This window comes from Mastigoproctus giganteus, chromosome 2 (assembly GCF_048544385.1).
Source record: "Mastigoproctus giganteus isolate SK-2022 chromosome 2, ASM4854438v1, whole genome shotgun sequence".
In the NCBI taxonomy this organism is placed as follows: domain Eukaryota; kingdom Metazoa; phylum Arthropoda; class Arachnida; order Uropygi; family Thelyphonidae; genus Mastigoproctus; species Mastigoproctus giganteus.
Window position 1 is genome coordinate 21,447,862 of NC_143576.1, and position 18,137 is coordinate 21,465,998.

Below are 18,137 nucleotides of genomic sequence, written 5' to 3' on the forward strand. Positions count from 1 at the left end.
ACTGCCACTAATGAAAATATTTCCGTAATGATGTTTTCGTTATTCCTTAAGTGCTTTACTTCCACACACACACACTATACTTACTAAGAGAAATATATTTGTAAGATTTTATCTCGTACAGTTTTATGACGTTTTCGGATTTCCGTTGCATTTGTACTGTGTTTAACAATCCCTCATTTAAAAATTCAGCAGTATTAATGATTTATTGTTGTCGACTTTATAACCTTTATGTGAATAAATCATGGATAATTATTTTTTAAATTAGTACCGAAAAACCGGTGTTTTTGTTTCAATAATGGGATTTGAATACCGGAAAAAATGACCGGAATCTCAGTATTGTAAGCCCTACTCAGTGATATACTGTACATAGTGCCTTTCCTTACAGTATGATTCTTACTGTAAAATTCCAATAAAATAAGGAGAGTTGTTAGCATATTAAAAACTATAAGCCACTGTCATCAATTTTTTTACTAGAAGCGTATTCTTAAAACCAACAACAACATATCAAAATTATTTACATATCAAATTGCGAATAGTTTGGTGCTAATACTCATTCACTGAGCAATAACACTAATCCGACAGTCGTCCACAACGCTTCCCCTTTTAAGTGCTAATTTCCTTTAAGAACTATGAATATAATTCAGATTGAGCTTCACTTTATATTTCAACCATTTGAATTTTTAAACTAATGCTTTAAAACTGATTTTAAAAATGTTATAAGTGTTATTTTTCAGTATAAAAATAAAAACCACCCATACTGTACAGTACAGTATTAACTTTCGCGGATGGATATAAATCTGAAGTTCCTGTTATGTGGTTGCAGTCTGTGTGTCGCCCATTACTTCAATCTTTGTATTCTAAATATTATAAAAAATTTGTTATAGATTCGGAAATAGAGCATTTATGTACGTTAGGAACAAATAAATCAAAGAATTATGACTTGCATAAAATACGTGTATTTGACAGTTATTAAACCTATGTGTTTTTGATTGAATATTAGTGATTGTTACTTCTCAACATCATTTGTAACTTTGTTGTCAAATGTAATGTATTAATCGTGTGTGAATGTAGTTGTTATTCCAAGGAAGGTATGTAAATTTTATGATTTAAAAAGAAATCCCCTAATCTCACGAACTCCCAAAGAGTTACAGAGCATTTAAATTTGACAAACCGAATTTCTTAGGTCGTATTACAATATAAAATATGTGTACATAATATCTTACAAGGATATACGCCTTGGAGTTAGTTAAATGGTATAAGAAAGCGTTTGTGATATTTAAAATGGCTTTAATTAAAACAAGTCCGTTACATTCAGCCGGCACATGTTTCTTACTAAATGATCTCTTTTACTGTAGTGGAATGAAAGAAGAAAAGTGTTTAGTAGAGCAATTTAAGGTAACTGCATTGATAAAATGAGTTCTTCCTGAAAGCGAAGTTGTCATTTATGTGTTGCAGAACATGTAACCTTCATGCAAGAAGTTCACTACCCATGTAATTATAGTTTTCATGCTTCAACACAGGCTTCCTGGAACGATTCTGCCATCCCATAGTCGCTGATATTTGAATGTATGCAGTTTTCAGTGGCGCACCTAGAATTTTTTTTTTGGGGGGGGGGCTCGTACGTTCCATATCGGCAGTTTTGACAAGAGTAAACACGTGACAGTACAGTTATGTAATACAAAATAATATTCTTGGGTGGCTTTATCCCCCGTTGCTGCGCATATGTAATATTTTGATGAAATGAACCGCCATCCGGCAATTTACAATTGAGCAACAGTCAAGGTACACAAAGTTTCATACCACATCCCAGGATTTTTGAATGGAGGGGTTAAAGCAATGCTTCGGAAATCATTGAGTTTTAATCATCACGAAGCAGTAAAAATACCCACATATATGGAGAGGTTTAGACCCTTTAGCTCTGGGACTGTCAGTGTATGCCACTATTATTATTTTTAGTAAAAATATGTAAATAACTCTGACAGTAGGTTGTAATATGTAGGTAAGGTAACGAAAAGCATTAATTACTTTACGGACATTTTTAGCACAAGAGGAACAATGTGAGAAATATGCCTTGAGTTTTTTTCTTTAATTATTGTGTTGAAGCATTTACAGAAATTTTGCTGTTGTGTTCTGAAGCGTTTTCAGTAAACAATGGTCATCTGATTTCATTTAACTCTGAAATTTGAAGAGGATTACACTTTGTCACATAATGTATTATAATATATTTATGATTTCTGTGGGGTACCAGATATGTCTCTTTTTAGTATTGTACTTTTTTTTTTTTTTTAATTTGGAATATCCTATATATTTTTTAATATTATCTAATCTTATTTTTCAGATTTCAGCAAATAATATTTTTTAAATAAAAAAATCTGCATCTCACTTTGGTGAAAATGAACTTTTGAATTCATGCTATGCAATCAAATGTTGCTTAGATTCCATTGTAAAAATAGGAGAAGATTGTGTACCCTCTTATCTCAAAAGTGACCAGATCCTTAGTATTCCAATGCAGGACATTGATTTTACAACCCTCCCCCTACCTACTCTAAAAACAATATACATATATTTTTAAAATTTTTTATTTATAAAAAAATATTCACATACAAAATATAAATTAAATAGATATACTTCTTTGAACCAAACTAATAAACTTATAAAGAAGTTATACTTCTTTGAACTAAACTATCATTTTAAAAATACAAATAAACATATTTGTTTTTGTTGTCCAAAGTTACAATTATCATGTGAAAACTGCAGTAAAGAATTAATCTAACCTAACCACAAACTTCAATGACAGATGTGAGGTGACTGTTTATGTGGTCAGCCAGCACCATCTGTGAGACAAAATATGTTGCAAGGATGCAGAATAACATAAATGCAAAATTGTGATTTATGATATAAATGTGATATGATATATATGATATATGTGGGTTGCAGAGTTTGGAAACTAGACACCTTAGAGGAGATTTGATTGAGGTGTTTAAGGCTCTGAGAGGCATCAGTAAAATGAATGAGGACAAAATTTTCAAGATTATAAATGATGCTAGAACTAGGGGACATAAATTCAAGTTACGGGGGGAAATGTTTAGATTGGACTGCAGGAAGTTTTATTTTAGCCAGCGAGTTATAAATTACTGGAATAAGTTGCCTTCATGGGTGGTAGAGGCAGACAGTTTGGGGAAATTCAAAGGTCATCTGGATAGTACTTTCGGGTAAGGGAAGCGCATAGGATGATAGGTTTAATTTCCTTTTTATTTATATTTTATTTTATATATTTTTTTTATTTATTAATTATTATTATTTAGTTATTTATTTTATTTATTTATTTTTTTTTGTTTTTATGATTGTTTTGTTCGGATTTTTTTTTTTTGGCTGGTGCAGCATAAGCCATAGTACTTATACTATGGCTTATGCTGCACCTTTAGTATTAGTACTAATACTAATACTAAATCACAATTATTCAAATATAATACAAATCACAATTGAAATTCAGGACATTTTTCGGGACAGTTTGCAAAGTGGGACAAACAACTTAAATCTGGGGACTGTCCTGCTGATCGGATGTCTGGTCATTTTATTTTATCAATCTGAAATTGACCAGATCATTTTATCTGGTCAATTTCAATAATTTCCAAATATAGGAAATTATTGAAATTGCCAAACAATTCAGCATAAAATCGAACTGTTTGAGAGAATGCTGTTGATTTTCTCTTTACATTACCAGGAACCAACACAGGTGAGAGTTTTTCAGTATGATAGCAATTTTAGATATGTTTCTTGAATGGCATGGTATGTAGGTAATGTTAACATATCAAAGGAAGATATGTGTGAGGTCATGTAGGTTAAAAGTGCTTTATTCCATTTTCAGTAGTAAACAAATGAAAAAAATAGTGCCAGATGCAGAGATGATATAAAATTTTATGATGATTAAAACTGCTGTAAATATCATATGATTTTTGCTTAAGGCAATGAAAATTGATAAAAAATTGATGTTACAAATAGAAATAAACATTACACAGTTGACCAGTTCAGAAGACATTCAAAACAAATATTTAAATTACTTATATTTCATTAATTTCTCTATTATAATTTATTATTCTTTAAGACTTGGGCTTATATTTGTATTAGAGATGACACTATTATCCATTAACCTAAATTGCTGATATCAGTTTAATATGAATAATATTGCCAAAAAGGTGAACTCACTATTTACATAGTTGTCAACCTTTGACAATCAGAAAGCAGGATATTTCATAATTTTTATTGAAAAAAATGTAGGAGATTTTTTTTAGAACCCATACCTTGAAATTAAATTTAACAAACAACAAAAATATTTTATATTATATTTTATTATGGTAAAACCAGTGTTTGGAATGCATACCAGAATGCCATTCTGGTTCATCATGGTCATCGGTATTTTTTTTTATGAAAACCCAAACATGAAATATATTAGAACCTATAGTACTACTCAGAACTGTGCTTGGGTTGAAGGTTGGAAATACAGAAAATACTTTTTTCCATAAGACTTGAATTTCTGTAGATTGTTATTTTTGGGAAATACGTGTGAAGGAAGGTTGTTCCAGAAAGCTGAAATTGAAGGGATAAATGAGGAAGCAGAAAAGTTGGTCTTGAGTTTGGAGTTGAACAATGAATCAATGCTGGTTGTGGTAATTTTTGGCCTGGTTTGGAGGAGAGTGGGGAATTAAAGCTGCCAAGTCATAATAATAGTGCCTATCTATAGAAAAGTAGATAGATACTATCTATAGTATCTATGGAAGTATCTATAGAAAAGGTATGAAGCAGAAAGAGAACATCTGTGAGACAGGGAGTGGAGAGACTTTGTAAGAGATGGGTCATAAATTAACCTGACTGTCTTCTTTTGAATAGAGTTTAGGAGCCTGTGAGAGGTTGTGATGTGGGAATAGTATTTAATGGTAAATCTCAAATAGGCAATTTCAAGATTTATATATAAAGTTGAGTAGTTATTTAGAAGAAGAGTACCACCAAGAGGTGAAAGCGAAAACTCATTTTTTTTTGGATGCAAGAGAGACAGTATTTGTGATGTGCTTATGCCGGGAGAGATTAGAAGTCAGTGTAATCTGTAAGAGTGTAATACTCTATATATTGATATTGTCACATATACGCATTGTCTTCTGCATATATTATTCGGATGGGCATTCTGTTTTATGAAATTATCCATATCAAGACCTGGATATAGCCATATGATTGTTAACCAGGAAAGTATGCTTTAAAACATTAATGCAACTAGAATTTTTCTGTCTGTGGATATCCATTTTGGATTGTGTGCTCTACTAGTTATCATTGTTTCAAGGATTGACTCAACACTTCTACAGAAGTGTTGAGTCAGTCTTCCCATTTCATCAAAAAGAGATTGAAACTGAAGTTTTAATTTTTTTTGCCTTGGAGTTTTTTAAATGTCCAGGAAAAACCCGGGTTTTTTCTGGACATTTAAACATTTTTTTTTTTTTTTGCCTGTGGTTTTTATTTTTAATTTTTTTTTTACTTTATCCTCTCACACTAAGTTAATTGCTAAGAGCAATAGTTAAAATTCTAAGCATGACTTGAGATAATTTCAGGTGATTTTGTGTATTTGGTCAATTCCTCAACCAAGGACCATTATATCAATTCTTTCTTCTTCTGTAATAGCTTCTGTGAGATTCCTATACTGAAATTCATGTAACTGATACTGCAAAGCCGACCGGGCTAGCCGGGTGAGTAAAGTGCCTGCTTGGCAACCCAAAGGTCGCGGGTTCGATTCCCGCTTCGGGCTTGGATCAAAGTACTACAATAACATTGGGAGGTGCATTATGGCCACAGAAGCCTATGCGCCAACAACTACCAAAAAAAAAAAAAAAAAAAAAAAAAGATACTGCAAAATGTCTGTTTTTCTATCTAATTCTTTATTTGCTGAGAAGTGCTTTGGAAACATCTTGACAAAGAAAATTTGAAAATTATGCACTGCCAGTTAATGAAGTTTGCTCTGTTAAAAGAATGTGAACAAAGTGGTTAATGTGGAAGTACAGTAGCACATGTTTGAATTAACTGTAATTGAGTCAATGTGACTACTAAATTTAATTAATGATTATATTCATTGTCAAAATATTAGCTGTAAACTTTTTGGTGTAGTGATTGTGCTGAAATATAAACAACATTTATTTAGACCATTTTTTTTTTTAGAATTTTTGTTTTTATTTTTTTAATCACTGGTCAGTCTGAATTTTGCAACATGTGATGTATCAATGCACAATTTTGAATGAGGAGAACAACGTTCCGATCACAGCTTCGCCTAGTAAGTGATTTTTACATGTGACACTCTGTATTTCGTAAATAAATTAATTTTCATATTTAGTACAGCCATCAGGAGTGAGAAGAGTTTATACAACTTTATTGTAACTGTTTCTGGCAGCCAGTATACCAGTGCAACAGTTAAGAATGGGTTGGGAATTTTTTTTGGTGGTGTACAGCATTGAACTCATAACATGCTTATTAGCAGTCATATGTGTTACACCATGACTATAGAAAGCTTAGACGTGCATAGCTTATTGCTGGACTTTTGTGGGCGTATTGTACATCTGTTTATTTATATTCATAAACGTTGACCATAACCTTAACACTCATCAACTTATGGAGAATTTCAAGTAATCACACCTTTTCTTTACACAAAGGCAATTGTGAAAGCTTTAAGAGTAGTAGCCCAGTGTATTATTTTTTTGGTATCCTATTGTTTATTTAGTACCTTGGAGTCTAGCAGATCAGAAAACTCATGTTGGTAGGTCACCCAGTGACCTGTGGATTACAAGTTGCCAACCATTGATTTGGATCAGTAGTTGGCAGTCTATGAGCCGCATATTTTACTCATATGAGAAAATGGTTTTCTTAGTGCTGAGAAAAGTTTATTTTAAGTGGAATACTTATCTGTGAAAAAGCTAAACAGCTTGTTACAAATCTTAGTCATGAAGGAGTTAGAGAAAGTATCAGATGACTAGTAAATTTCCAAAAAATATATATCATTTTTCAAATTACTTGTGGAGAAATTTCAAACATTGTGATGAGGTCTGTAATGAGTGGTAATTTCTAAAAGATTATAACCCTAATGATGTATATTCAATGCAGATGGAGAGGTTTCTTTTACGAGTTTGCCTGATGAAGCAAACTTTTTACTTAAATATTTTAAAAAAACTAAGTGTATAAATTTTAAGATTGGACTCTGGTAGTGCAACTGCACCACCTGCACTGTTGGATCATATGCCACTTTATACAGTTCTGTATTAATAAAAGGGTTTTTTTTTTTTTTTTTATTTTAGTTAAAATTTTTGTCAGAAAACAATGCATCAGTAAGGCCTGATGTATTTTTACAGTTTTGTTTTTTTTTAAATAAAATAATTATTAAATTATTTTATTTAATAATTCATTAAATAAAATTCAATCAAATTTTTGATAACTCAAAGCATTTTTAGTCTTCCTTCAGTTTCAAGTTATCGAGAGTCTGTATAGAATGCAATAACATTTACAGTTATACAGTTATTGTGTACTGTGTATACATTTCCTAACATGTGGACCATATTTTCAGGATTTATTCAGGACCTGAAAAAAAAAAAAAAAAAAAAAAAAAATTATATACTTATATTAGCCATATGGCACAAGGAAGCCTGAGGCTTTTGCTGCACCAGCAGAGAGAGAGAGGGGGAGAATCACCAAGAAAGAGAAGAATGGTGATATCCAGCTTGGGACCCTATGTGTGCACAGTTATTTTTTTTGCCATTAAACTCCATAGCCATTTTAAAATTTAAATAATCCATAGTTTCATAACTGTTCGGAGTTGGACACACATTTATGTGAGCTTTTTCTACTGTTTTCAGGTCCTGAATCAATTCTGAAAGTACAAGCCCATATGTGTTATGAGACACCCTGTATATGTGTACATTTTTCTTAGGAGGCTTTTTTTAAAGCCATTGAACTTATAACGGTAAGGTCAGAGCCTTCTGAACTTATTATCAGAAGGTTCTAACCTTCTGATGATCCCTTTGAAGGGTTCTAATCCCTAATCATAACTGAAAAGCATGAATCAAACCTTTCAAACTTTAGACATTGTTTCAAATTTATTATTTCCCTGTTAATAAAGAAAATAATTAAGCAACTGAACCTCAGAAAAAAGCAGTCTGTATTTTTTTTGTTTTCTTACTGTTATAAAGTATGGCACAACATACACTTTTAATCTAAAGTTATTGGATTCTATACAGACTGGCACCAAAATCAGCCTTGGTATGAAGAACATACTGGCTCACTATTTATTTTTTTATATTTGCTAATGCAAACTTTACCATTGGCCAAATCACTGCTCCAACAGGGTGTGGCATGATGTGGCATGGCATTAACAAGGTGTTGAAAAGTGACACTAGGAATAGTGGACCATTTGTATAACAGAACTGTCTTCACTGTATAGTGTCATGGACAAAGGATTGTGATGATGAACAATCCTTTCCAGTTCATCCCACAGATGCTCATTGGGACTGAGATTTGGTGATTGAACTGTCTAGGGTAGGTATCTGCTTGTGAAGTCTTTATTGTGTTCCTCAAACCTCTTTTTCAGACATTTGATGCAGCTGATGATTGTACTATTATGCAACTTCCCTAGGGCTGTATATCTGTGTGTATATTTAAAAGTGCACTCTTTTATTGCCAAACGTTTATTATTACAAAAGCAAATTTTTCTAACCTTTAGACTTGCTACCTGCCTGTTGATCACACAGTAGTTTGCATTCATTTGAATGGCACTGCATTGTCATCTTAAAAGCTTTATCTAGTAGGTTTCAAGATGATAGTGAGATTAGGGAACCAAAGATATGCCACGAAACATCTCTCACACCATTGCATCTCCTCCAGCACTCCGTACATAACAGGATGATTCCATTTCCTCACATGGTTCCTTCCATATGTGCACTCTTTCATTGGTGCTGAAAAGCATGAATCAGGACTCTTTGGGCCACACAGCTTGCCTCTACTCCTCCTGTATCCATCCATTATATTCTTGAAGCTAATGCAGCTGTATTTTCTAGTTAGTTTGAGATCATTGGCTTCTGTAAATGTCTCCTATTCCCATGTATTCTTTGCATGGTTTGGGTACTAATGTTTTGTGATTTTTCCCATATTAAATGCAAAAGTTAATTCTTCCATTGTTTGATGGCAGTTACATTTCATTGTCTGCTCCAGATGTTTGAGCACCTTGCTCTGTCATTGTACACTTTTGGTTGCAGATGCATATGTTCATGGATGTTTTGTGGTCAATTTTCCATTCATTAAATTGGAAAAACCCTGGTCTTTGTACACTTGACAAGTATAGCCATCCTGTCTATTATTGCACCTATCAAACATGCACAAATAATCAACCTCTAGAAGTTTGTGAGATCCTGGGTATTCCCTGCTTATGATGAACTTATAGCAGGTTGCATAGCTTTATAGCACTTCTTCTCATGTCACACAGTGTGACCACTTCAGTCTATATATTTTTTGTGTAGATAGTTGCATGAAGGTGGACTGCATGCAGCATACCCTTTGGTTTTTCATGGCTTACAAGTGTTCCATTTCCCAAAATGTGTGCTGGTGCTTTCTCTTTTTTTTTTTTTTTCAAAGGCAGGAAGCCTTGTTGGAAATACTTTACAGATATTGCTTACTAAATATTGTATTTAATTTTTGTATTGATTTAATTTTACATATAGTAAATAACTTTTTGTAGGAGCAGGATTAATTAAATTTTTCTAAATTTATTACATAACTTTACAGTATATTAAATTTCAATAAATAGTTTTGAATTCTTATTACTAGGCTTGTGTTTCTTAGTTATAATCATTGCAGGATAGATATTTGTATTGGAAAAAATGTCTAGTACAGTGGTTCCCAACCTTTTTTTGACTCGCGAACCCCTTCCAACATAATATTTTTTTATTGTGAACACCTTTCAACGTAAAATTCTTTTTCAGCAAACCCCTTTCAACATATTTTTAAAGTGAAACAGTAAGCCTATATTCTCTGAAATTGTATAATATTTCTGGATTTTTATTACAAAATATTTTCAGTTCTACATTTTTATAAGTGATATAGCATAATAATAATCTTTATTATTAAGTATCATTTATACTTTGTAAAGCAGTTATTAATCAGTCCAAACTAGATTTCGAATAGGCTAAGAGTAGAAAACTTGCTTCTTGTCCAATGGTAGCTGACCATTCTGGTCTCTTGCTAAAACTATTGGCTGGAATTTTTGCCCATCTTTGTTCCCATAACTTTACAGTATATTAAAGGTATGGTTTCCACTTCTGTCAAACCAGATGGTTCTGTTACCACATCAGCCAAAGATAAAGCTGACCTGCTGGCATCCTATTTTTCTTCCAACTCATGTATTGATGATCTTGGTAAATCACCTCAAACACTCCATTCAATGCCTCTTGTGGTCTTCCGTCAAAAGGATATCAGAAGGATTTTGATGAATCTGATGCTAAGAAAGCTCCAGGTCCTGATGGTATTTCTCCACTTGTTCTCAAAACCTGAGCTCCTGAACTTATTTCTGTTTTTTGCAGCTTTTTTCACTTCCTTATTCCAAAGGTGTTTTGCCTTCTGCTTGGAAATTTGCTCATATCCAGCCAGTTCCTAAAAAGGGTGACAAATCCCTCCCATCCAATTATTGTCCCATTGCAATTACTTCTACTTTTTCTAAAGTAATGGAGAAATCAATTAACCGTCAACTCTTAAACTATCTAGAACCATTCCGTTTGAACAACAATCTATTTATGGACAAATTCAATGTAAAAGTTGGGTGAAACACAAGCAGTTGCTCTTGACATCTCAAAGGCTTTCTTTCGTGTTTGGCATAAAGGTCTTTTAATAAGCTTCCTTCCTATGGTTTGCCAGCTGTTTTTTGTAATTGAGTATTCAGTTTTATTTCTGACCGCTCACTGGTTAATGGTAGATGGCTCTCTGTCTTCTAACTTCGCCACTAATGCTGGTGTTCCCCAAGATTCAGTTCTTTCTCCCACTCTTTTCCTCTTGTATATTAATAACCTTCTTCCATTGACCAGAAGTCCTATCCATAGTTTTGCTGACGATAGCCCATTGCATTCTACCTTCCAGTTTGAGAAATGTTGCCCTGCTCAAACAGCTCCAACTTGTCGAATATCCACTCCCATTTCCTTAAATGCTGATCTCCAGGTAATTCTCCAATGGGGCAAAGATAACTTAATTTCAATCCTTCTAAAACTGTCTTACCTTATATCTCGCAAAAAGGATTGTTCTGCTCCTGTGTTTACCTTTGATGACGCTCCGATTTCTAGGCAAGATCTTGGGGATTACCCTGACTTCTAATCTCTCCACATAAAGCACATTACAAATTTTGCTTTCTCTGCATCTAAAAAACTTGGTTTTTCTCTTTTTCTCTTGGCATTACTTTTCTTCCAAACTGATGTTGACTCTGTAGAAATCGCAAATCTGGCCTATCACAGAATATTGTTCCCACATCTGGGGGTGGTGCCCTGAAAGGCTTCTAGATTCCATTCAAAAGAGAGCAGTTAGGTTAATTAATGTCTCATCTCTAACAAAAAAAAAAAAAAAAAAAAAAAAAAAATTATAATATTAAGGTCATCTGTAAATAATTACATCTATCCATATATTTATTGTCTGAAACTGACTAACTCGGTCACGGAGTGAAAAAGGCCCATTAAAATTCCTCTCGTCATTGACGGGATTCGAACCCGGGCCTTTTCTATCCGGTGTGGGGAGGACTTTGATGATACCACTGTCATCCGCGCAACAGTGTCATCTCTAACAGAATCTCTCCACTCTCTGCCTCATGGACCTTTCTATAGATACTTCCACGGGCACTGTTCTTCTGAATTGGCTTCTATAATTCCCACTCTCTCTTTCAAAGCAATCCGAACACGTGCCGCAACCAGTCCATATCCTTTTATTGTCTAAGTTCAAACTCACAGAACCAACTTTTTTTCTTCCTCATTTATTCCTTCAGTTTCTGTTTTCTGGAACAACCTTCCATATGTGTTTCCTGAAAATTACAATCAACAGAAGTTCAAGTGTATTGTGAACAAGTATCTTCTTTCAACTTTTCAACCCATGCACGGTACTAAGTACTATAGGTTCTTAAAAAAAAAAAAAAAAAAAAAAGTACCTGTACATAACAATGGTCCTTGAGAATAAAAAAAAAAAATTTAGTATGGAAAACATATTTATTTAATATGATATACTTAGATAGTAAACTAATTATAAGGAATTATGGGAGATGTGGTTTCTTTCTTTGGCAATTCTTTACTTTTTATTTAATTTGATTTTACTTTATTATTTATTATTAGTTATATTTTTTAGTTTACAATGCTATACCTATGTAAATCTAATCAGACACCATTATAGAATTTTTAGTGCGAACCCCTGAGGGTTTGTGAACCACCGGCTGGGAACCACTGGTCTAGGAGGTTCAAAGCTGTCCTACTTTGAACCCCCTGGTTTGAATTTGGAATGCCCGGTCTTAGTGTAATGTAAATTAGATTTTGAATTATACATTTAGCACAGGATGGTTGATAGTTTGAGATGTTTCTGAATAATTTAAGAATGTGGATCAGAAGTAATGCAATATAAGTCAATAGTAATTTATTGTCCTCTCCTTTTTTTTATTACAGTTTGATTTATATTTTGCATTTTTTTTATGTAGAAATTATTATGTGAAACATATTGCTGATGCCGTAGATGAAGCGTGTACAACTATGACAACACTTAATAGCCTTTTCTCATTTACAAGTCCAGCAGTTAAAAAACTTTTAGGATGGAAACAAGGAGATGAAGAAGAAAAGTGGGCTGAAAAAGCAGTTGATTCTTTAGTCAAAAAGCTTAAGAAGAAAAAGGGAGCAATAGAAGAACTTGAGAAAGCACTTAGCTGTCCAGGTCAGCCTAGCAAGTGTGTAACTATACCACGTTCATTAGATGGAAGGCTCCAAGTAAGTAGTATTATGTATTGAATTAATTATGCGATTTAGTTTAGTGCCAAGTAGTTGTATGCAGTTAGTTTCCAACTGATTGACATGTTTAAATGTCTTTAATGCTTGAAAATGTGCAGGATGCACAAAAGTGTGGGAAATAAAGTAATTTGAGTACATTGATAATGATCATGATATTATTAGTAAATATTGGATAATATGCACTAAAAGTAGGCAAAATATACCTTAAATATGTATTCAAAATGCTAAAATATTCATTAAAATTTGTGACAATCATAACTGAATTATAGTTTCTATGTATTCAGTATTTAAAAGTAACAAAACTATTAGGAAAAATTTTTAGAATAAGGATTATTTTAAAACTCACATGTGGAATAATCTTTGTTACAATAAACATTATTTGAAATTGGGATGTACATTGTACTCCATAGTGAATGATATTAATACAAAGAAAGGTACCAATAAACCATGTGCAAATATTAAGATAACATATATAGGTGTTTAACAAGGCGATGTTTTATAACTCAACTGAGTAATGTCATCAGGCCTTGGTTGTCTCAGCTGCTTTTGTGCTGGTCACACCCTTCTGATTCTTATTCTCCCAGCCTGATGAAACCACCTTGTTAATTATCTGTATTCTGGTAGTTGTATTTCTCTTGTAACTGCAGCAAAATGGAAAGTCTTACACTTGGGGAATAGCAATCCCAAAATAAATAAATTATACATTAGTGGGGTTGAATTAAAAACAGTAGAGGAAGAAAGGGATCTGGGAGTTATGATATGGGCAAATATGAAGTTTTTGTGAATAGTGTAAACAGGCAGCCAGGAAAGCCCATAGTGTCCTGTCAATGATTTATCTAACGTTATCTTGTAGAGATAGGAAGGTCATAATTCCATTGTAAAAAACAGACTGCATTTGGAATACTGTGTCCAAATACGGAGACCTTATCTGAAAAAATACATTGAGCTTCTTGAAAGGGTCCAGAGACGGGCAGTTCTCATGGTGAGATTGGCAAAAGGATGACCATATGAGGAAAGTCTGATTATTTGGTCTACAGCGCTTAGCAACCAGCCATCTCAGATGGACCTGATTGAGGTTTATAAGACTCTGAGAGTGGTTAGTAAAATGAGTGAAGGCGGAGTCATCACTGTTATAAAGAATTCCAGAACTAGGGGCCATAGATTCAAATTACAGTGCAGGAGGTTCAGGAAGATTGTAGGAAGTTTTCTTAGCCAGCGAATCATTGATTAGTGGAATGAACAAGTTGCCTCCATGGGTAGTTGAGACTGACAGTGAAGAAATTCAAAAATCAACTGGATAATTACTTCTATGAGGAGGGAAGTGCATAATTTATTGCTTATCTTTTTTTTTTTTTTTTTTTTGCCATTGCATCAAAAGCCTGTGGTTTCCTTGCACTAATTGGCTAATACTAATACTACCACTAACTGTCCCATTAAATATTCTTAACATTTTCACTTCATTTAATGATGTCTTTCTTTGTATTAATATCATTTGAAAGAACAAGATATTGTTCAGTACAGTCCCCATTGTAAATCTGTGGCATTTATTTATTGCGCAGAATCATTTTAAAAACAGAGAGCATTCTTTTCACATTGACAGAAGTGACTGGGCCAAATTTAAAAATGTAAGACTCCATATCCTTTACTTGAAATGGAAATTCCTGTTTCTTTTTATTTACCACATACACACCACTATAAAAGGGAAAACTATATATGAGATAAAAACAAATGGTTTATTTTTATTTGAAAGAATAACTTAAAAGTATTCATATAGACCAGCATTTCCCAAAATGTAGTGTGTGTATCCGTCAGCACCGTAATAATAATACCTTATCACTGCATGTTTGATGTGACGCAACTAACATGACCAATTTACAGAGGATGCCCACAGGGCACCTTATTGGGCCCCCTAATCTGGAACCTGGTTCTTCAGGACTGGCTTCGCCACAGCTTCGACAGTACCAAGATCATTGCATTCGCAGATGATCTCACCATCATCTTCTTGGGCCGCTCTCGACAAGCACTCGAGACCACTGCAATCTGCATTCTTGATGACCTTGCCGACTGGACTCAAACCAGCAAGCTCCAAATCAATCCAACAAAAACCAATATGATGATCTTTGGAGCCAAACTCGACCTTCGAAGGACTCTCCAGGTTAAAATCCAAGGCCTCTTGTGACCCAAAACCAAGTCTAAGGGGTCATCATTGACCATAGACTTACTTTCCTCCCTCATCTTCAGGAGCTCAACATAAAAGTAAGAAACTTCTCAGCCTCAATAGTCAGGATCTCCAGGAGTGACTGGAGACTCCCCAAGAGCACAATACTCCTTTACTACAAGGCGGTGTTTCTCCCCATAGTCACGTTCGCTGCAGGGGCATGGTTTCACCGGGCAATTAAGTGTAAAATTAAAGAGAAGCTGAACTCTGTCCAACGGGGACTTCTGCTGGCCACCCATCAGATCTACAGAACAGTCTCCACAGCGGTAACACAAGTCATTGCAGGGGTTCTTCCACTGGACTTCTTTGTAGTTTATAGGGAACTATGCTACAGAATACGGAGGAGGATTCCTGTAGCAATCCTAGGCATCCACCTTAACTTAGACACCGATGTGAAAAGAGAGAAGCCACGCTGCTATAATGAGCTAGTTCATATATGGCAGACACGATGGGACACAACTAACAAGGGACTAGTTACGAAAAACTTCATATCAGATGTTATCTTTGCAATGGCAAAACCTGTTATGAAATGGTTTACTCTTGCGATGGAAACCTCCTATCTAGTCACAGGACATGGGGCCCTCAAATGAGAAATTGTTTTAACTTAGGCTTTCAGAGCCAGATCTTTGTTTCTGTGGAGCGAAGGAGAACTGGTCCCATATACTCTTTGATTGTGCAATATATAATGAATCCAGAGAAAAAATGAGGAATAACATCCATGGATTCTCCTCAACTGCAGTGGAATAGCTAATTCAAACAACAAGTAATCTTACAGCACTCCAGGCCTTTGCAAAAGAAGTTTTTGGTCGAAGGAAGAGGCTTATTCTGGGGGCGAAATCAGTTCTGCCCCAGATCAATCAAGTCTGAGGATAAAATTGGACAGTAAGATTTGTTTCACCAAGAAGACCTGGACAATATTTAGAGTTTAAAAGTCTGTTTTTGATGTTAGAGTTCTTGATAGTCACAATTGTTTAAGATATGGATGAGTTGCTAGTGTAAATTTTGTGTTGTTTTTTTTTAATTAATTTATATATTTTATGTTTTTACAATGTATTTATTTATTTATTTTATGAAAGATGTAAGGTACTCAGTTGAGAGTTGTTAGGCGGATTTGAACTTATGTTCTGCTTTATTTTTAATAAAAATAGAATATACTAATTGTTTTTCTTGTTCTGTTATTTATTTTCTTCAGTATTATTATTGATTTATTTTATGACCATATTATTTATAGGGCTAGCATCTCATGAGTATGGGCTTGGCACACCCAGGGTCCTGAGCTGGATATCATCATTCTTCTCTTTTTTGGTGATTCCCTCCTACTTCTCTCTCTCTCTCTCTCTCTCTCACACACACACACACACACACACACACACACACACACACACACACACACACACACACACACACACACACACACACACAACTGAAAATTTTTTTTGGCTGGTGCAGCATAAGCCTCAGGCTTCCTTGCACCATATGGCTAATAATAATATTTAAACTATATATATATATACACACACACACAGGTAACCTAACTACTGTGTTATGAGGTAACCCTCATAACACAGTAGTTAGGTTCCTATAAAATCTTGTGTAGTGCAAAACTGTGTATATAAATACACAGTTTTGTGTATATAAATACACACTGTGTATATAAACATACACAATATATATAAATATATATGTATTTTTTTTTTTTTTTTGGTTATAAAATTCAAAACAGTAAGAAAATAAACAATTGATAACAAAGAACACGAATCGCACAAATTGCAACTAACACGATACGCACAAGTGAGATACGGAGTAACAACTTTATGAAGTTCAAAAAATAGGAATGAAGAGAAGATTCTGAAAATTTATTTATGTTTTTAATACGATTGAAGATTTCAGTGAAGGGGAAGCGCATTTCACCATACTAACATAGAATTCCACAGAATTCCAGCTATCGGTATCATCGCAAATGCAATAAGATCGAGTTTACCACCCGTTTTTAATAGATTGCACTAACAGAAAACCCCAATAAACCCGAAACCGAAATTGTTTTTATTGTTTTATGGTAGTGACCTCCAGAAATCTGCTTTAGAAAAATATCATGAAGGCATTCAAAATTGATTATTATTATAATAATAATAATAATTCTTATAACCAAACGTAGCAACAGCTTTGTGCTTTGTATGTATCTGCGAGTTGTACGTAAGTTGTTTGTACATAAGTAGAGGAGTGCCTGTATATATAAATAGTATACAAAAAGGGAAAGGGAAAAGTGACAATGAGAAGAGTCTCATTGATTAGGAAGACTGATAGTCAGAAAGAAGCCAATGATCGTAATGAATATATAAGTTAAGAGATATAAGAGTATAACATGCAACCTTGGTGGTGTTTAATGCACAACACTGAGGTTATGTGTTATATGACAATATACTTCTCTGTTTTTATTTGTATATTTTTATATGTAACTTATATATATATATATATATATATATATATATATATATTCTTTTTCATATCTCTTTGCTCTTTTACTTATATCTCTTAACTTATATTTCTTAATTTTTTTTTTTATGTATACATACTGATATCCTCTACATCTGTTTATGGGTAAAGTGATTCAGTTTCATGTGTTATTTCGACTTTTGTATTTGTATGCCTGAATCTGACAGCTGGCATTAACAAGTACAGGTTTTTATTTAGATTTTTGTTTTTTTGTTTTTTTTACTACCATGTACTGTAAATTGTCTACAATTACATGGAAACACTGATAAGACATGACAACATCTGCTTTAAAATTTTTGGATGATTTTTTGTATAATTGGACACATCACATTATATAAAATGACCTTGAAATGTATATGTGCATAAGTACTCTAAAGCCAGTGCATCAAAAA

The 18,137-nt window shown here is 33.6% G+C and overlaps 1 protein-coding gene across 2 annotated transcripts in view; it reads left to right on the forward strand.

The window, feature by feature from the left end:
* Positions 1-922: 922 nt before the first annotated feature.
* LOC150089208 (protein mothers against dpp-like) overlaps positions 923-18,137 on the forward strand; it is a 71,605-nt gene continuing 54,390 nt past the window's right edge. For both annotated transcript variants that reach the window (XM_090390374.1, XM_090390375.1), the window contains exons 1-2: positions 923-1,088; positions 12,731-13,013. In XM_090390374.1, coding sequence (XP_090246500.1) covers positions 12,783-13,013 — 231 coding nt within the window. In that variant the 5' untranslated portion in view covers positions 923-1,088; positions 12,731-12,782. The remainder of the gene's footprint in view (positions 1,089-12,730; positions 13,014-18,137) is intronic.